Below are 22,093 nucleotides of genomic sequence, written 5' to 3'. Positions count from 1 at the left end.
CTGTGTCCCGGGGTGCCCAACACCGGGACACTGCTGTTTGCTATGGCAGGATGTCAGCTCCCGCCCTGTCATAGCAAACTGTGGTTTGGATTTTGGAAGCGAGAGCAGGCTCTCGCTTACAAAATTCAAACCACATTGCTTTTCCACAAGGGGAGCTGCATGTTACCAGCTCCCCATGTGAAAAAGCAATGCCAGCTCCTGCAGGACGCAGGGGCCGGCAGGGTTTGGGGGGGCATTGGGGCACCCCCCACGGTCCCCAACAAAGGGGCCAGGCCCCGGGGGATGGGGTCCCAGGAGGGTGGGCCACATGGCCCCATCCCCTGTCTATAAATTCTTTTTTTTTTTTTTAAACTGAGATGCCAGGCCCCGGAGGATGGGTCCCCGGGGCCAGAAGTTGTCCGGGAGGGCTGCCACGCGGCCCCCCTCCCCAAATGAATGAATAATTAATTAATAAATAAATAAAGGCCGGCCCCAGGGGATAGGGTCCCCGGGCTAATAGAGGTCTCAGGAGGGGGGCGATGGCCCGACTTGGCCACGGGAGGGGGGCCCATGCGGCCCCCTTCCCATTTGTATTTTTAAAAAAAACAGGGGACCCAAAAAAAGGCATGAGAAGGGAGGCCACACAGCCCCCCTTCTTAAAAATATTTTTTTCTTTTAATCCGGCATCGCGGCTAGGCCCGCCCCCTCCCTGCCGCACTCCGCAAACACGCCCTGTGGCGCATTTTAAGTTGAGGAATTAAGTCCCCTAGAATCCAGAGGGTCCCTGGGGGCCAACTAGCCGACCAGGTACATCCAGTAAGCGCCACAGAGTTGCGTTGCAGGGAAGTGTAAAAAGGAGTGTGGCCTCGGACCACCTCTCTGCAACGCAGCTCTGTGGTGCTTACTGGAGGTACATGGTGGGCTAGTTGGCCCCCAGGGACCCTCAGATTCAAGGAGAATTAATCCCCCAAATTAACGCCTTCGCTGCGGCAGCAATTCCGCCGCAGCGCTAAGTGGGTGGGGCGCACGGCGCTCCCGTACTCGTGACGGAACCGCTCCGTCACGAGCCTTGGGTGGGCTGTGCTGATGACGGAGCGGTTCCGTCATGGCCCCGCCCGCTCAACAGAACGTCCAGCGCAGGAGCGGAATCCGCAGGCGCGCCGAGCGGGCCGTGATGGAACCGCTCCGTCATCAGCACAGCGCGTCCGTGGCTGCTGACGGAGTGGTTCCGTCACCAGCAGGGCAGGGGTTAAAACCCGCCAGGGGGGCGCGTTTGCACAGTGGTGAAGGGAGGCGGCGGGGCCTGATGGGACATGGGTGTACTTATCCAATCACTCCGCCAAAAACCATGCACTCTCCTTGCAGCACTCTAATCATCCAGTCACTACCCATGCATTCATGCAATGACCCATGCACTAATGCATGCACTGCTACAATCTCCTGTGCACTACCCATGCAGACCTCTAACCACCTACACTTTACGGATTCACTCCTCCAATTACCCATCCAGCATCAAGTACTTATCCAATCACTCTGCCAAAACCCATGCAGTTATAAAATCACCATGCACTGTCCTTGCAGCACTCTAATCATCCAGTCACTACCCATGTACTCATGCAATGACCCAGGCACTAACTAATGGCAAATACAGAGGAGGTCATGTTCATTACAGGGGTACCCCAACGCATAGTGTTCCCTAGTGTATGTAGGTGTTTTCACTGTATTCTAAGCGTCTTTTAGCATAGCACGTGCTCCGGACCTGGTTAGTCAGTCAGTTACCACCAGTACCCGTCACTAAAATGTTGGGAGCACAGGAGGACTTTCTGCTTCTCTGTTGGTTCTTTCTGTACATCTCGTGCTTCTTCCTGCACTTTTCTTCGTCTGTCTGGACTTCTGTTGCCTCTTTCTGCATTTGTCTTGCTTCTTGCTGCGCTGTTCTTCCTCTTTCTTCACATGTCCTAACTTTGTAGTTAGAAATTAGTATTTAAAAAAACATTGAAAATCACTGAAAAAAAACATAGGTTTCTGCCACGTTATAGTTAGAAATTACCATTTCAAAAACCTTAGAAATTCACTGAAAATACCATGGGATTCAGGGACGTACAAAACCATAAAAATTCCCACGTTATAGTTAGTGCAGCTAACTATAACTCGCACCCCCGCAATGCACGGCTGATGAAGTCACATATTACATCATTTATGACATGGTCAGTGAAATCACTGATGACATTCAAATGACATCATCTACGTGATAATACGATGCACCTCCTCACACTCTAATATAACCTTTGATAACACCCACTGTTAAATACAGACTACCATTCTCGAAACCATTGACACACCAATACCAGTTACTACATACGCACTCACTGATTCCTAGGTCTACACACACACCCACTCATTCACCCATACAATCACTCATACATACAGTCACTCATCAATATAAAACTATCATATGCACTCATACACCTATACAGACACTAACACACCGCCACTCATCCATGGAGTTACTCACACACCTAGTCCGTCTTGTAAAGAATCAATCGCACTCCTATTTCCTCACCTATACAGTTATACACACACCTCACTTATTCAAACATATACGAACACATACTTACTCTCTTATGCAATCACTGATACAAGTACACACTCATCTATACAGCCTCTCTCACAATCACTGACTGTCACGTATAGTCACTTATATACTCCAACACTGACATACATTGCCCTTTACATATGTAGTTACTTGGACATGTACACTGAGACATCCAATCTCTCACCAACAAACCCATACACACACTTACCCGCCCATACAACAGTTTACACATGCACTCTTGAACCCATGCACCCAGTGAATCAACCACTCACACATTTATGCACAGTCACACACCTCCTAGCCACCCCCCCCACACACACACACACACACACTCAGTCTCCCATACAAATACTCAGGCAACCAATCAATAACCCATATAGACACTCATGTAGCTACTGGCCAACATATGCAGCAGCTTACACAACAACAGACATACCGATGCACACATTCAGACAGTTTAGTCACTAACCCATGCATTCAGTAAGACACATTTAATCACTCACCTATACAGTCACGCACCTACTAAATCCTTCATCCAGACACTTAAACACCCGCTCATTCTTCAATACACCATGGCATATATATAAAACATATTTAAACTTTACAGAAACACAGTCACTAGATGATGTCATCTGTGATGTCATCAGTGATGTCATTTGAGATTTCATCAATGATGTCATCAGTGATGTCACTGACCATGTCATAAATGATGTAATATGTGACATCATCAGCAGTGCATTGTGGGGGTGTGAGTTATAGTTAGCTGAAATAACTATAACGGGGGAATTTCTATACGAGTGAAATGTCCTACTAACTATAACGTCCATGAAACCTATGGTTTTTCCAGTGACTTTCTAAGGTTTTTCAAATGCTAATTTCTAACTAGAAAGTTCCTGAAACCTATGGGTATTCAGTGAATATATATATATATATATATATATATATATATATATATATATATATATATATATATAGTTTTTTTTATAGTTTTCTGGGGTTCCCGCGCATTGGCGGGAATATTCATTGCTTATAACTTTGGTGAGGATACCCCTGGAAGAGAACTCGGATTACAGGTAAGTAACTTAACCTTATCAATATTTATATAGATTTTCCATACTCCTTGTAAGGCATAAAATGCTTTTCTAAGTGGTCCAGGTAAATATGTAGAATGCGTCACAAGTAGGTTTTCAAGTGCTCAAGTTTTGATTGAGTGCCTGTGGTTCCTTTAGCGCTCATGGTTGAAAAGATGTTTGTGAATTGGCCTATATCGGGCGGGCTGATTCCGCCATATGAGATTGGACAGTGTGGGGAGGGGACGACGCATTAAGTGCTGCTATGTATATGGTGTTTCAGAAAAGTGTGAGAACAAAAAGGAGCAGCATATACAGGTTACTTACATTATCATTGGTGGCAGTGTCATAAGTAGAAACCGCCATTGAGGTGCATTTCAGAGTATTAGGAGGTGCTGTTAAACAGCCAAGGAGGCAGTTAAATTGTAAGGGAGTGACCGATGTGGAATCAATAGGCAGCATTGTTGAACCACCAATGAACATTGTGTGCAGTCTACACAGGGTTAACAGATGAGCATCCCACTAGAGGCACTGTTCAACCACCAAATGAGTGTGTTTTAAATGTAAACGTTTTTCTAATTAAACTGTAGAGTGTACAAATGCAGCAAAGCAGGTGACTCAGTGAAAAAACCCATGTTGAAACAATAAGGTTGTGTGGCACATTTATATGAAAAGATGGAAATAACTTTACAAAAAAACCTAGAGTAATCTTGAAAAATATCATTAAAACAGTGCTGTCTTGCCTGTAAGAGCAGCAATGAGCTGTGCAAACAGGGTATCTGACACAGGTTTGTACATCTGCAAAAGATGCCACATGCAACATATTTCACTGCTACTGTATTTCCTTTTATCTTTTAGCGCTGGGACGCTCACGGGCAGCCATGCGCTCTAGAAATCCCATTACAATTACAAATTTCAATCTTCAGAAGAACCCAAGGTCTCAAGTGCTGCTTGTTCTGAAAGCTAACAGAAATGTATTGTGTGAGATAGATAAAACACAGTCTTGTGGTCTCTCAACATCATAAAGGCAGTTGGTTTTTTGATGTTAGGAGCAGCTTAGATAATCTGGACCCCCTCCGCTATTTACCACAGTAGCCCAACAATCATCAGATTGGTTAAAAGAAGAAACAATTATAACTAAAGTGACATGCCTGATTGAAAAACTCAGTCTGTTGTTTTTTTTAAGATTCATGAGATGAGTGTTGGACTTATCCCTCACTGTAGGGGGTCAGCCTCCAACCTTTTTCCTTCACATTTCTGTTTTCTGAACCCATTTTTTATGGATTTTAGGACTCTGTGCTCTTGTGCTCTTTACCACTGCTATCCAGCACTAAAGTTATTTTTTTGTCTGCTCTAAAAATGGTAAAATTGGCTTACATCCGATTGGCACATTTAATTTACTTACAAGCCCCTAGTAAAGTGGTAATACATGTACCCAGGGCCTAATATTTAAATGCTACTAGTGTGCCTGCATTTTATCAGAAACAAGGGAGCCCCAGTAATAGGACCAGGGGTTATCAATATTATAGAAGTGTACACTGGTGCAATAGAGGCCACTAGGGTCCTCGGGTAGCCTAGGCTACTACTACTTAAACAAGTATTAATCCGAAGAACCAGAGCATAAGTCAGCGGGGAATTTGCTGCGCAATATATGGCGGGACACAAGGTTGACATGTTATCACATTCATTAACCGCATAGATGGAGTATCACTTTTTGCAATCAGGTGGTAGTTCTGGTGCTCACACAAATATAGTGTAGGTATGTGAAGGGTTGATGACATTTAAAAATACATCACATTGACAACAATCAACAAAACTCCAATTAAATTAGTGCAATGGAGTAGTTCTGGTTGTAGAAGGAGTTGACGGCGTTTCAATCTCATTTCATTGATATCAGCAGGACGAAAAAGGTGTGAGCAAGTAGAAGCTACGAAGAGGAGAGAAGATGGTGTCCAACATTGCTCCAGAGTGGTGATAATTTAATTTCATACAGTAAACATTATTTGAAAAAAGGAAATACGGGGCTCCCTGAACAATGACATAATGAGACAATTAAATTGTCACAATAAATGTAGGGCCTGGAGTAGCAGGAGAGTGCTGTCTCAGCAGAAAGAATCATCACGTTAGGCAGACAATTTACTGGGAAAAGGGGTCCAGATGATGATCTCAATCAAATGAGATTGAAACGCTGTCGACCCCTTCTACTACCAAAACACCTCCATTGCAATAATTTAATTGGAGTTTTGTTTATTGTTGTCAATCTGATGTATTTTTAAATGTCACCAACCCCTCACTTCACGCACCTTCACTATATTTGTGTGAGCATCAGAACTACTACCTAAATGCAAAAAGTGATACTCCATTTATGCTGTTAATAAATGTGATATAATTTCAACCCTGTGTCCTGCCATATATTGCGCAGCAAGTCCTCAGCGCACGTATTCTCTGGTTCTTCTGACTAATACTTGTTTAAGTAGTAGTAGCCTAGGCTACCCGAGGACCCTAGTGGCCTCTATTGCACAAGTGTTCCTGCAGCACTCCTTGTGCCCCCAATCAAGTAGCCCTTTAAACAGGTCTCCAACTTGCTCTTGCAGCCTGTGTATGCTGTTGAAAAAGGCCTATTAGACTTGGCATAATAATCTCCTTATCAGACCTAAAACCCCCTTTTTATAACATATATCACCCCCAAGGTAGGCCCTCAACAGCACATAGGGCAGGGTACATTAAGAAGGTAAAATGTTTTACATGTTGCTGTACTGAAAAACTCCCAAATTAATTTTTTCAGTACATTTGGTACCTCACTGCATTTAATAAGTGCTAACCTTTGATTGGGAACGGGTAGGAAAGTCATGTTTGGTGTCTGAGGAATTGTTATTTAAAATCCTCTTAAATGGTAAAGCCAGGGGGGTCTTTTGCGGACAGTCCTACCTGCCACACGCCACACGCCGCTGCTGGGGCCCACACGTTGCTTGTTCCCCCCGCAGCCGTTGATGTCCATCTGCACGGCCGCCAGGGAACTACAGCTCCCAGCAGGCCGAGCGGGTCACTTCCTGGTCCTGCGCGCCCGGAGGCACTGAAAAGAGGAGGCTCCCACTGAGGAGCGGGGGTCTTTTGCAGACAGTCCTACCTGCCACACGCCACTGCTGGGGCCCACATGCTGCTTGTTCCCCCCGCCGCCGTTGATGTCCATCTGCACGGCCGCCGGGGAACTACAGCTCCCAGCAGGCCGAGCGGGTCACTTCCTGGTCCTGCGCGCCCGGAGGCGCTGAATAGAGGAGGCTCCCTCCGCGTCGCGGGACGGCGCCGGGCTAAGCCCGGGCAAAGGGCGGGCCCTCTGTGGCCCTCAGAGGCCGCAAGAGGCAGGGCAGGGCCACCCCATTTGCATCTCGCCTGATTTCCACTGGATAAAGGAGGTAACAAATATAGACTCATAACAGTGACTGCCTTGACTCACACTTGGGCTAACAGAAAAGGACTATTGACATTATACACTGGCCCTGCACTGGTGTTTGTTGTTGCTTCTATATTTCTCTCATATATAGAAGCAACCCACATTATGGCTGGTAAAGGGGTCCTAAATAATACTAACTCCCACGGGGGGCCTTGGAAGGGGACTTTGGACAAATTAAAATCCAGTTGTGAATCCCCTTTGGTGGCAGCTAACTACTGCCAATCACTATCCTTATTGGAAGAATGTAACGCGCTCTGTAAAACTAATTACACCTGGAGTGAAGAGGGAAATAAACAAATAGGTGCCCCAATAATCATAAGTCCTAAGCATAATACACCACCAAATCCTAAAGTAATCCACTTGGGAACCCCCTCTCTAACTTCAGCTAAAGATAGCACTCCTTTAATAACTAACCCTCAGACTCTCCCTACTAAAAGAAAGCGGCATGCAAGTTCTCCCTCAGCCGCTAGCAAAACCCTGAAATCATCCAGGGCATGCTCATCTCCTGATTCTCCCCTATCTATCTTACCAACTGACCCATTATCCCTGATTGAACTTATTGTCAAATCTTTAATTTCCCCTTTGGTTAAAGAATTATGGTAATAGGGGAAAAAGTAACATCTATAGAAGAGACAATGAAGGCAAACGCAATCCTGTTAGAAAGTCTGATAGGAGCCAACAAGGTAGAACCCCAGCCGCTGCCGTTCTCCCAAAAACTTTGACACATAGCACTACTCCCCCAAACCAGCCATCTCTCCAAAAAAAAAACGAAAAAGTCACTAATATCCAATACTCGGCAGACATCACCAAAAATGGCAACACCGCAGAGCACTGACAACAGAGTAGGGTCGACTAATGATCCAACGCCCTTAGTGGGGACTCTCTCCAACAATGGCTATAGGCAAAGAAAGATCAATCAAATTGATCTACCGCCGGAGGCCGCTCCATTTGTATGCATTCTTTCAGGTGTGCCCGAATTAAGTAATGGTAAGATCGAGGGACAAGCGGAACTGGCAAATAAGGTATCTTTCTGGCTAACGAAGAACAGGCCCCTCCCTCCAAACATCGTCGGAAAATTTTTGAACAACAGAGGGGTGAAATGGTTGGGTCCTCTAACTAAAGATATAGCGGGTGATCTGATCCTCGTAAATTTTAGGGATCCCTGTGTCGTCCCTTACCTACAAGGCGGGCAGCCTCAAAGGGGTGATGGCTCAATAGTTATAAAGGAATTGAGAGACTTTTACCCCAGAACCGCATACATGCCCCCAGAAAGATTAAAAACAGAAAAGAATTACTGTAGGGGCAATAAAGGCCATACACTCAGCAATTATAATTTGCCCACTCGCAATCGTTTCTCTGTACTTTCTGATACAGATTGGGTGTATTGACCTGTCAAACTGATCCCTGAATGGTCTGATAACAAAATCCTGAAGCCTGGGGTTGTCTATCAGCATAGTTAGTGCTACACCAGGAGAACTGCAGGGGAGGCGGCATTAAGTGTGGGACAGCTACTATGATTAGACTGTTTACATCTAGATTGAGCGAGGGTTGTATCCCCCTTTTTAAACAAATGAAATTCCTTGCTATTGCACTTTGCACTTTCGCATATTTTAAAAACCTTTCTGTAATACAGTGGTGAATCTATTGTATGTATTAACTCATCTATTCCTTGGGATAGTATCTCTTTTTATCATGTATTGATATGAATGTATTTTAAAAAAATTGTATTGTGCTTTTATGGTTGCTTTGTTTCAACCGAATAAAGCTTATTGACTGAGGTAAAGCCAGATTGCAAGTCACCGTTCTGAACATGCCACTTTTAGAAAGTTGCCATTTTTATTGTCCTAACCATTGGTTGTCAGTTCCTGGATACATGGCTAGGTGTAGTTTGCAGTTGGCCTTTGTGTATTTGTCCTAGGCAGTGTCACAGTAGAGAGACTAGGTGTGCCTGGTTGGGCCATCTCTGGCCGGATGGTGGGGCAGGAGCTGTCACCGACTACATTTGCACTTCAAAGGCACTGGCTCAGCTCACATACAAAGGACTTCACATTTGCCTATTGTGCCCCCAGACAGACTAGGACCAGGACAGGGAGGTAGGTAATTCCAGACACCTCTGTAGGGGAAAACTCAGTATGCTTCTCCCACTTTAAAGAGAGCTCCAGGAATATCAAGCATTTGCAATGCAATAGGTCTGACATTTTTGAGAGTTTGAGCTATTGGCATTGTAAATGACAATAGCTTAAATTCTTGCATATTTGTTTTTAGTTTACAAGCGCTGCACATTAATAGAGGCCGCGCCCCCTTCTTTAGACGAGCCGAATCTAAAGAAAGGGGCGCAGCCTCTATTAACCTAAAAGCGCGGCATAGGGGCTTGTAAACAACAACAAAACAATTAAACAGTAAAAAAATTAATAACATGCAGCCACGTTCTGCGCTGCAAATAAACCAAAAGCGCAGCAGCCACTGTGGTGTGCCGTTCTGTATAAAAAAAAGCTACTAAGCCTATTGACCAATGAAAAGCTACAGTTTACAAAGGACAATGACACACGCCAATGAAAAATATGGGCGGAGAGTCGGCGGAACTTTAAGTCCAAACCTGAATACAGCATGCCTCAAAGAGCAGTGCATGCACTGCCAGGCTCGACCTAAAAAGGGAACCCTTAGGCCCACTCTTTGGCTCACTTCTGGACCTGTGGAAGACTCAGAATAAGGACTGCTCTGCTGCCCTGCTGCATGAGGAAGAAAGACTAGACTTGCACCTTTAACCCAGGACCACCAGAGTGACTCCAAGGGCTAGTTGGCTGGCCACCACTTTTCTGAAGCTAACGTGATACAAACAACCTCTAGAGGCCTCCCTGCAACTGCCCTGCTGTACTAGACTTGCATGAGCCCTGCTGTCCTATCTCATTTCCAATTATCATTATCTGGTAACTGAGCAGAGCCGCAGGATTTAGCATTGTTCCTTTAGCCACCAGCAGGCCTGTTGTCATCTACAAAGCAAACACAAGGAGATGATTGATGGAGCGCTGAAACTTTTCAGACTTCCACCCCCAGTCACAGACCGGGGTTGAATCCATCATCGTTCTTTAGCTCACTTCGCTGACCCAGCCATATGCAAATTAGTCTTTACCCTGTTCCTCATGGGAACAGCCTAGCCCAAACTGCCAAGCCAGGTCTTCCCTGGACCCTAAACAAGCATCCAGGAACCTGTGTTGGGATGACACCCTTCATCAGCCAGGCTAGCTTGAATCCAGTGGCAGAGTGAGCAAAGGACCCATGGCTGGGCCTACCCTGCCAACTTAGGGCAAACACAAGGAGATGGTGGATGGAGCATCTAGTCTAGTGATCCTCTTGGCATCCATCTCTTCCCCATACTTTTAGCACACATTCCTTAGACAACTCTATGCCCACTGACTCAATTGACCTCAAACTATCAATTACCGCATCCCAATAGGTGTGTGTATATGCGGGCATTCCGCAAAGAAGTGGAAGAATGTGCCTGTCTGTCCACAGCCCTTTATACACTGATCTCCTGATCGCCTCATGCGTACCATAGTGGTTCTTGCATAGTACGAACAATGTAAGATCTGCAACTCAATCAAGCGGAAGCCCAACCAGATAGCTCCCTAGTGGATGTAATGGCCTCCTCCCATTCACTATATTCGATAATGCTTCCATCACTCTGCCATTTTCCTTTTAACTCTTGCATAACATCCTGTGTGTTGTGACCCAGCTTTTTATTAGTGAGTGAAATTGCTTTCTAGAGAATGTATTCAGTAAGAAGTCTGTGGTGGTGAGAATTCTGGCAGTTCTACCCTCTTCGGAAAGACTGTCTGGAGGGTGTGTTGTATCTGCAAATAGTGATAGACCTCAGTCAACTTCATTTGATGTTCCTGTTTCAGCTCAGGCCACAGAATATCCCCTCATTTCCACAGGTCTCCCACCTTGGAGATTCCTGTCATATCCCATTTGTCTCATCCTGGTTGGTCCTGGAGAAAGTGTAGGGCTTCGGCCTCACACAATGGTATAATCTGGGTAATCATATTTTTCCACCCTGGGAATATTGTTGCCTTTCTCCAAATCTGTACGATCTGTTGTGTGGGGTCCGCCCATTATTTTTGCATATTTGTACAGTATAGCCGTGTCCATTCACACTGCCGGCTCCGAAGAAACACCCAACCATTGATTACCGTGAGTTAGGATATCCAAATATTTTGTAGCTATTATCTTTGATTCTTTACTGAATCTTAAACATTTTGAATTTGGATCTTCAGTATTCGAGTCAGAATGGCTGCATCTGTTCATGAGGGTCTTTGATGCTTGAAGAATAATAGTACAGTGCCGGCCGAGTAACCATTTAATAGTTCCAGTATAGGGTTCTTGGTGTACAGTTTTGGTTAAGGTAGCAGTAGCTCACAAGATGTCAGCAGGTAGCATTTCATGGATGCCCACCTGAAGACGTTGGCTGATTTTCACTATCATTATGAAGCTAACGGCATTTGATGCAGGTTTAAGAATTGGAGCTGTGTTGCTGACACATACTAGTAATGGGAGCAGGCTAGAAGAGTGTGAAAGAAACGTAGATTCCCCAGAGATTGCCATTGCTGTAGTGTTACAACAGTTTATCAGTGAGTCTGTTACTGTACTTTCATGTTACTTTCCAGACATTTACTTGTTTTGTTATGCGCTAACATGTCACATTGCCACTATTAGGGTGCACAGAAAGGAATAAAGGAGTCTAAAACGAGACTCCAAAGATGATAGAGAGAGACGGTAGAGTCCAACTAACTGTGATGGGAATATTAACCTGATTCAGTATTACGTTGTTGCTGCTCTTGACAAATCACATAATCATGAGAATGCTTTTCTGAAGATTTTGTCTTGATAGTTTCTTGAATTAGATTGAGCTCCGCTTGGCATCTAGCAATATATGTGTGCATTTTCTGGGAGCCCTATGTTGCCCACATTTCAAATGGTCAACTTATTCATTAGTAGAGCTCCTAGTAACTCAACTCAATGTTTGGTTTGCATTAGCACAAGAATCTTCCTATGCATGGGCAGTTGTAAGTTCACACCACTAAGTACAGTTAACTTGGAGAGCAAACTAGAAAGCAAAGATCAGCTCCCGGATGAAAAGTTAAAAATAAGGCTGTTTATTCTGAACTTCTGCATGATCAAATCTGTAGCTTGCATATACATATTTTTAGGAACTTTGTGAAATCTCTCCTTTTGCTTGTAAATAATTTTTCCACCATACATATTAGGTTGCTACTTGTCGCAGACTGTCGATCAGGCTTTGTGTCAAACTATAGCACAAAAACAGCAATTCTGGTCATCTGAAAGCAACTGCTAACTATCTGTGACAAAGGCCATGATGCTACGTTGATATTATTAGACTTGTCCCCAGTTTTCCATAATCAACCACTCTACCTGCTACACTTGTGCATGGAAATAGTCTTTGGTATTCATGGGAAAGCGTATGACTGGTTATATTTGTTTCTTTCCAACAAGATACAGTGTGCCAAACTCATCCAGTCCAGTGCAAATACATTAGCTGTATTCCCTAGGGTACAACTCCCTCCCCACCTAGCTGTAATGGCATCATTTGGACTAAATTTACAAATGTATGCCGATGACATTGAAATCTTAATTGACCTTGGCTGTAAAATGTAGACACAATTGCTCACACGTGTATGCTTACCAAGCCATGGAAAGGAGGAATGATTGGCCTACGGTGCTTTAGGGACTCAGCTTGACTCTGTGGATGATCAGCCTAGCAGTGCATAGAGTTGTCCTGTGAAATCATGAGAACCAGAGAAGAGTTGACTCCCGGGTACGCCTTTCTTCTTTTGCTTCATCATGGGGCCACAGTAACCCAGTTTTGGAAGTAAAATACGAAACAGGTCATATGCATTTATGTATATTTAAAATCTGATCTTCTGTTCCAGGTTTTGAAGCTGTCTGTATGTATGGTGCTGGGCATACACAACTAGTGCAACCATAACCTGGTGTAGTTCATACACCGCTTTGATTAGTCTATGGATTGTTAAACGCGGGAAGGAGATAAAACTGCTAAAATCTTATATCGCTCTGGTTCTTGAGACTTTGATAGGTTAACTCTTAATGTCTCTAAACAAATCATGACTATATTTTTGTCCCACAGTAAATTGCATCAGAAATCAACTTAACTTAGACCCAGACAGTTCGGTGTAAGACCATAGTGCCAGAGTCTATAATCATGAGGAGAGGCACCACCCATGTTATGTCCTTCTATGCAGAAACGGCTCTGGATTTCCTGAGCCAGCCAGCGGTCTCAGTGCCCTTGCTGTTGAAAAGGTTGGACTGTTTTGGGAAAACCTATTAGGCTGCAAATTAGTCATGAGAAAAACAAACTCTTTCCTATGGGTGGATTGACGGAGGTGCCCAGATGGGATTGCCAACAGGTAGGAGTTGCAACCGTTTAGAAACCTAGGCATATGCAGCACACACTCACAGGCAGAACACTGTCTATAACATTGGAAGAGTCTTACGGGCATTGAAGAATTCAGCTTGGTTCTGGTATACCCTGGGGTTGTTAGTCACGGGACGAGTGGCAGTTGCCATAATGGTTTTTCTCTCAAGATGTCTGTATTTAATGAACAACCTGATGTACCCACTGAAATCAAAACTGCCTAAGGATCTGGGTGGCTTCCTGATATTACTGGTGAGTGGGTAAAGTATTAGGGTGGAATTAGAGGCATTAAAGAAGGGTTGGGAGTAAAAGGCCTTGGGCTTCCGAATATGGCAGTTTACATTATGGCGACACAACTGCAGCATATGGTAAGGTGTCTCGAAGATACAAATAGGGAAAAGTAGCAACTGGGTATTATACACAGTAATACCTAATTGAGAGGGTTTCTCATGCATGGGGTTATTTCCTATCACAGTTTCGATATATGATTGACCGGGTGGGTTGAGCATGGGAACAAGTGGTGTAAGAACTCATAAAGAAGCCACTGTTTGCACCAGATACAGATCTATAGTGTGCCACCTTTTAAACACACTGGGCGAGCCATGTTCTTGGCACACTGGAGGAGACAGGGATGCAAAACAGTAGGGGATCTATACAGTGGCAGACAGTTTATTATGTTTCAGGGGCTAGAGAGGCTTTGGTTTTGGGCAAGGTCATTTTTTTGCAATATGCAAGGCAAGCGCAAACAGTGAGGGATATACAGAGGATGCTTCCTTGGAAACTCCTAAAATTTCGGAAGTCAAAGTTGCTGTTGTGAGCCTGGCACAGGACAAGTGGTTGTTCTCCATTTAGTATAGAGTACTAAAGGCAGATGAGGCTCTATGGCAACTTCGAGTTAGAGGACAACAGGAGGGGGATAGTGATGACCGAATCTAAGATAGTGACTGGCATCAAGCATAAATGTATGTAACGAAAGTGTCTAGCAATACAAGATTGCATTGGCACAATCCAGTGTTTTGCATACAACATACCTGAACCCTGCGAAAATGGGCAGGATTTACCAGAGCAAATAAACAGCATGCCACTGGTGTGGATAAATAAAAGTAGGTTTTATACATGTGTGGGACTGCAACATTATATAAAAATATATTGGGTGGAGGATGTGATGGCTAAGTTATATCCAGTAATGGGTGGCTTGCCCAAACTCAAGATAAAGCAGAGCTTGCTGTGAGTGATGCCTAGGCCAAAGAAGAGTAACATGAGGCCTACATTTGCAATAAGCCTCACATAGCCATGCGATGGAAGAGTCCACAGGGTCTGAGGCTAAAAGCATGACTGATCGATATGAATGAGCTGTTGCAGAAGGTCTGAGGAAAGAGGTGAGATGACAAGCTGGTAGACAACCTGATAGAATGTACATCTATTCTTTGTCAGTTAACAGACCCACCTGACACCAGGCCTCTTTGAATGAACATTACAGAGCAACACAGAGTGAGCTAATGGAAAGGCCATTATGAAATTGGAGGTGATGCATTATTCTGAGAGGCAGTGTAGCCCGGGTCGATATGCACATATACTTGATCCTCTGTAGGACCTACTCAGGCAAAATGAAAGCTTAAATCACCAGTTACTACAAATATTACTGCTTGTAGTCATACATCCTGTGAAATTGAGTCTGTCTGCTTTTTGCGAAAAGTTAAATAAAGTAAAAAAATCGAAATCTTGGACCCAGAGAGTTGCCTGGCACCAGATACATTAAGTTTTCTTTAAATCTCTTGCATACTTAATGTACTGTTAAGTATAATTGTGCTGATTGTGTCGGCCTAATATTTTCCCTTACACTGTGTGTGTATGTGTGTGTGTGTTACTCCCTAGCTATGCAGAAGTCTCTACGTGGACCCCATGTGTAGTAAAACACACAAATAATTCTTCTACCTGCTTAGTTTTGTCTTTGATTTCTTTGTGAATGTGCACAGTCACAAATATGTGAGCTAGGACAAGTTCTCTAAGTCACCTGCATGGAAAGAACTTTGTGAAATAGGCTATTAATGCTTTTGCTTTTGGGAGTCTTTTTAGCTAATAATTATTGTTGACAATATGGTTGCTCTTTACATTTAATTTAATGTTTGAATATCCCTTCTGTAGCTAGAGAAATTAAAAAGGGAGCTGAAAACCAAACCGAGGTCTACCTTTGATGAACAAACAAGTGATACAAGGACTTTGCACGGAGCGAGCGAAGTAAGAGTTACCACGACTGTGACTACAAGGGGGATGGAGTCTGGGCGTGTGAAATGGAAGCCTGGAGACAAAGGCAAGAAAAGCCTGCAGCTTTTAAAGGACATGCAAACTCTGCAGACTTCACTTCAAAAAGATGACATAAGCTGGGACTATTGACTTCTTTTAATTGGACATTTTAGACAGTTTATGTGCATATGGGCTGATTTTTCATTTCAGTCCAGCTACGATTGTTAGTGTGCTTCATTTTGTATTACTGAAGACTACTTTGTACTACATGCACTTTTTGAAAAAGTAAGACTTTGGAAGTAAAGTTTAAAGTTCTATAAAATGGCAAATTGATGACCAAAGGAAAACAAATCTGCATTACGTGAATACTTTTTTGAAGATTAGACAGGATAGCAACTGGGCACATCATCCCCCAAGAGATGTTCAAGTTGATCACTGTGGTCCATTGACGATTAAGATCCGCTGTTTTGAAAGGGGTCACTTGTTAGGAATGAGATTTATGATTTCAAAATTGAGTTTTGTCATACAATGCTGGACAACGAAGTTTAATAATGGTTTAGTTTAGATCTGGTGCTAAAAGACACAACCTTCTACTTAATTCCAAATAATACATTAAAAAATTAATTGCAAGTCCAGATATTTTAGTCTATCTTTTTAGATTTTGTTTCATAAAATGTTTCAGTACATTATTTTATTCTTTTCCTTCCAACAAGATCCCTCTCTGCACTATTGTGGATACCGAAACATACACATGGCAATCACATTGTGTAGAGATCTCCTAAGTTATTTTATAAGCTTGTCTAGTCTACTAATATATTGAATATTAATGACATCCATAAAACAGAACATGGCATACAAAAGTCACTGTTGATGGTTAATTCATGCATTATCTGAACATACTTGAAATAATGAAAAGTCCAACAAGTACAATAGAACCCTCAAAATAAAAGTTATTACTAGGTAAGTTTGCTCATTTTTCTTTATTTTGAGTTTGGTGCTGGTAAGAATGTTTTCAAAATAAACAGACAGCTGTCAAAGATGTGTTCACATTTTATATTAATCTTCATAGAAGGTTTCAGATTTATAATCCAATAACAGATTTTGATTAGGATCTCAGTAAAATTCTTGGAGCAAGTCAGGTGTTCACATCAAGAGACTTACTCTACACAGTGTTTTATGCATATCCCTCATGTTTTTCTTTTTATCTGCCATAACCGATTTGGTAGTTGGAGATGTTACAACATTCAGCCATAGTTTGATGATAGTGTCCTTGTCTAATATTGACTTTTGTAAACCCTGCTATGGCAAAATCCAATAAGGATGATTTTTATTATCCTTGCCACCTGTCCTGGCATGTGCATGAGCAAGAAGTTTCATCTGTTTGCATTAGTTAAACCCTCATTACAGTACAAAGTCTGCTTCCTTGAAGGTAGAATACTAGAAGTTGCTTACGGGAATGACAGAAACAAGGCAATTTTTTCTGTCACCCAGGTAGGCAGCATTGGGTTAATCCACCAGAGATTTCAGCTCTGTTAAACTCCTCCCAAGCTCTTGCTTGGTCCTTCAGAAGACCTGATGGGCAAAAAGATTTTTGTCGAAATAAGATGTGCACTCCTAATTCCGCCAAAATGAAAGATGTCCAAGTGTGATATTGCGCAGATTGCTTCAAAGTTGTCATTCACAGAAAGGAGCAACTTTCTAATTTTAATCTGCATTACAGTAAATCAAATATAGCGCTGCTTTGGACATCTCTCCGTACAGAATTTCACTTTAGATTGAAGTTTCTTTCAGTGTTGAGTTTGGCTAGATTTCAGCCTTTTGATTATTTTTTTTCTGAGTAATGTAGGGAATTTAGTGCATCCGCACTGTACTTATCTTATGAACTCCATCATCTCACCGAATCTTGGTATTCCGTCATTGATTCAAAATACAATGAGCATTTAGACTCCGGTTGCAAACAGGCTACCTCATCAAATACAGTGTCTTCATAGCCAAAGACACACTAAGCTCGTTCAGACTGGGAGTGGAGTCTAGAACTAAAAGATCCACTTGAAGATTGTACATTTTATGTATGTGTTGTGTACTTAGATCCACCATTAACTTTCAAATATTTTATGTTATGCTTGTAATATCCCTTTCTAAACCGGTCATCAGTTACTCAAGTAGACCATATTTTTCCAGGTAATCACTGGCTATCCATTTCCCTCCCATATTTGAATTGAAGGCTTTTTTCTTGCAGGACCATAAAATGTAGCCATTCCTTGCCTAGGACGCCATACCTCAGAACTAAAATTGAGGTAAGACTGCTGGAATACGTTTGAAGCACTTTTCTCCTCCCTCCAAAAGATACAAGTTGAGTGAAAGAGTTGGCAGTAGCATCAACTACAGAGTATAAAAGGAAATGGAAAGAAGGCTGTAGAATTGTGCCACAGCAATTCACCCCTCGAGCAGAGGCGGGCATGAAACCCGTAATTGAATTTTATTTAGAACAGGGCATTCTAAATGAGTTGCTAGGTAGTCCCTGTAACTCTTCTGTAATATGTAAAAACCAAGCGGAAAATGAAGGGTCCTACAAGACCGCCACAAAATCAATAAAATTGTGGTCCCATGTCTCAGCCTGCCATGACTGGCTACAGAGAGCACACTTCAACAAAGTCTACACCTCTGTGTTGGAAACCAGGTTTATTCTTGCATCATTTTGTCAGAAAAAACCCTGCATATCTGTACTTGCTGATTGATGCATCGATCTCTTCACCCTTGGGGTTTTCCTGTCTTCCAGACCCCCTAGTTCCTTTTGTCCCAAATGGCCCCTTTTCGTTGCCCTTTCTTGTATGTATTGTATTTAATGGCAAGAGAAAATCACCTTTGTTACCTACTAAATGAAAGGTGGTTTCAAAACGTTTCTATTTAGCATTTGCGCAACTTCATTGGTATCGACCAGTTAAATAGTAGTGGTTGCATCGTTTGTAAGAATGAATATGTATGCACAGCCCAACCTTTATGGCTGTGTCACAAGAGTACCTGCTCAGGAAACCCCCTACAATGATATTGCATTTACTTATTGGCAAAGAATTATGAAATATGCGTGATACCTTAAGAAGGACGTGTCTGTGATGCTACTGCTGGCCACTTTCCTGAAAAAAATGCAAATTCTACAAAGCACATTTTTGTCCCCAAAACATTTCAAGACCGTGCAAGCTCATATGCTTCCTGAAGAGACGTTTGTGTGCCTTTAGGTTCATGTATCAACTAGCATTAACAATACAATACTCGAACAGCTGGCTCCTTCAGTTCCTTATGTTGATAGATAGTTTGATGTGGTTTTTTTTCTAGCCCTCGTCTGCTCTTAGTGTTTTTGTGAGATGTCCATAATGCCATATGCTTGAGCCTGGAAATAGGACTACTCCGTATTGTGTTTTCAAATGGCATGGGTTATTAGAGCCGAAGTCCCTTTGTTGGACAGCTATAACATTGACCAGGCATATCTGGAAATGGATTCTGATACCAGGGGTGTGTATCGGATACCAGGGCTGATGGGCCACTGTGCATAACATATAGCATTCTGGGATACCATGTAGTGAAGTGTAGATTGGGTAATAATTATCATGTTAGCCAGGCTATGCCAGGGCTAGACATATGGAGTGTTGCACAAATAGGACATTAACACATTACAGGACTTTTCTGTGATACTGCTGCCTTCTATTTAGAGAAGATTATCAGTAATAGGGTCTATAGATGAAGAGCTATATTCTGTTGTCTAATGTTAAAGTCACATTTACCTGTGTTTACTGCTTCTTTGAGGTAAGTGAGCTGGCAGTAAAACCATGCAGACAGGGGCACTGCTATTTTTTTAACCAAGTAAAACTTGGGAACTGAATTATTCTTTATTGTTTATAGTAACAGATGAGGTTGTTGAATTCATACCTGATTTTACATGTGCTGGAGATTTGCAAGTTATTGTGTGGACTGTTTTCTCTGTTCTTTATGTATATTAACTATGGAAATGACTTGTTCCAAATCTGCCTTTGATCTACCCAATTATATTGTCTTATTTACTCCTCTCTTAATCATGTAGTTCATTCCATGCACCCTCTTTACAGGTTCATTGTTTACCTTCCTGTCTTTTAGTCTGTTTTGTTGTGTGCACTACCTATACTGCACATCTGTAAACAAATGTTAAATTATTATGTTTATGCAGATGTAAAGAATATTTTTTGTAATGTTGCTGTGTACCGGAATAAAACCATGAAATGTCTGTAAGCATACTTCTTGTTGTTACTGACTCTGAATATATGTTCTTATTTATAAAATGCAGAAAATTTAAAGAAGATGTAAAATTAAAAATTGTTACTTGCTCTCCTGCTAATGGAGACATTACACGTGTCCATGAGTGTTTCTTCTAAGGGCATACTGTTTCTGCAGAAGTGCTTAGAGAGTGACACTTAATCTTTTACAAGACACTTAACGTTTGGTATTCCAGATCAATCACCAGTTTTCACTTATTTTTACCTTGTGTCTTTTATGAATTGTGCTTTATTTTACTGCCAGTCACAAGCATACGTATCTACTCTCTGGCGATGACTCCAAGACACTGGTAAATAGATGAGTAATAATTATTGAAAAGGATGACAACATTTACAGAGCAACATGTAGAAAATGACTTACTTCTGGTTTGACCCAAAGCTAAGATTTTCTTAACACTGTCCTTTAAGTTTTTCCCATTCATTAACAACTCTGCATAAAAAGTCTAACTTTTAATTTGATTTAATCCCTTCCTCTCCCCACAACCTTACCTTAAAATTATCCCCAGGCGTCAGACTGGATCCGGAAAATCTTTGTGAGCAATACCCGTGCGCACCAGTAGATGGCATGGATCGGCTCCGCATGGCATCGTCTGTGCCAGAAGTGATGTGTGCAGTGCCTATATAGGCACCACCCATGCGTGCTGATGGCAGTTTTTTTCTTTCCATGCTAGTCAGGGCAGATCAGGAAAGAGCTACTGTCATTATTTGAAAGACCGGTATCTGACCCGCATCTTGTATGCCTCTGGTACCTCAAGCGTAATCGCGATCCAAAGGCCTGCTCCAGTTGCTGCACCATGAACCCGAAGGCCTTGTGGGCGCTATCCCTCAAGCTCCTGGCAGTTCAACTTGTGACCCCACAACGATCTTGATCCCGGTTGACAGGAAGGGAGCGATCCCAGAGCCCGAAATATTCATAGCACTCTAAGTCATTGCGGCACTCTGGTAAGTCCCATCGGAAGAAGAAGCACAAGAAGTCGAAGAGGTCTTTGGCTTCTCGTCTGTCAGCCAATGAGATAAGGGAGCGTTGGCAATCAAGGCCTGGCTTCGCAATTGAGCCAGTACCTGGATCAGTTGCGCGCTTGCCTGAGTTTCGGGGAGCTGGTGCAACCCCCGCTCATCTTTAAGAGTTTTGTGAGGCCACACGCCTCATATTTGAGCGGCCCACTCCCACCGGTTCGCCTTCGGGCCCTGTGGGTTCGGGAGGAGCCCCTGTTGGATCCACACCACTGACTCCAGTGCAAGTGAGGCCGCCTGGATCCACAGATGGATTTGGACTGGCGCCGGTCCTGCCACCTGGACCTTCCTCGACACCAGTCCTGATGCAGATGCTCTCGGTGGCGTTGCCAGCTCTGGCGCTGACTGGAACCATGCCTTCCCGCCCGGAGACTGAGCCCTATTCTTATGGGCTACAACTCAGGGAGGCTTGGGAGGGGTCGCTGGACCCTGAAGAATTCCAGCCCTTTGACCCGAATGTGGACTGGTGTGAGGATTTGGTGGAAGCCAGCGAACTGGACACTTCTCCAGATACTGGCATGCTTTCTCTCCCTACCGTGGCTACAGAGGAGGGAGCATCCTTCGCAATGGTGATGTGGTGAACGGCCGTGGTCCTGGACCTTAACCTGCTCTATGGCTGCGAAGACTAACGTCTTAAAAGAGGTGCTTCATCTGGAGTGTCCCCCTCAGAACTGCTTCTCCCCTTTAATGAACCCTTCCAGATGTCCTGCTTGGGACCTGGTCCAAGCCCAGCCCATCGCTCCTGTGAACAGGTCGAATGCCCACTGCCACTGCCCCACTCCAGGGGACCCAAACTTCCTCATCCAAAACCCTGCCCCGAAGAGCTTTGTGGTCCAAGCCTCCACTTTGTATGGCGCTTTCCCTAGTGTACCTCCCTCCCCCGACTCACCCGAAAACTGAATCCAAGAGGCTGGGCACCTTAGGGAAGATGTGTTCTTTCACTAGCCTGGCACTGAGATTGGTGAACACCGCTTGCATTTTGGG

The 22,093-nt window shown here is 43.4% G+C and overlaps 1 protein-coding gene across 2 annotated transcripts in view; it reads left to right on the top strand.

Moving 5' to 3' along the window:
* CEP57 (centrosomal protein 57) overlaps positions 1 to 20,046 on the top strand; it is a 595,025-nt gene extending 574,979 nt beyond the window's left edge. The window contains exon 11 of one of the 2 annotated variants that reach the window (XM_086935295.1): positions 15,693 to 20,046. In XM_086935295.1, coding sequence (XP_086791421.1) covers positions 15,693 to 15,941 — 249 coding nt within the window. In that variant the 3' untranslated portion in view covers positions 15,942 to 20,046. The remainder of the gene's footprint in view (positions 1 to 15,692) is intronic. The other variant, XM_086935296.1, reaches the window with a different exon arrangement.
* The last annotated feature ends 2,047 nt before the right edge of the window (positions 20,047 to 22,093 follow it).

This window comes from Lissotriton vulgaris, chromosome 8 (assembly GCF_964263255.1).
Source record: "Lissotriton vulgaris chromosome 8, aLisVul1.2, whole genome shotgun sequence".
NCBI classification, from domain to species: domain Eukaryota; kingdom Metazoa; phylum Chordata; class Amphibia; order Caudata; family Salamandridae; genus Lissotriton; species Lissotriton vulgaris.
This window is presented reverse-complemented; position numbering and strand designations above follow the sequence as displayed.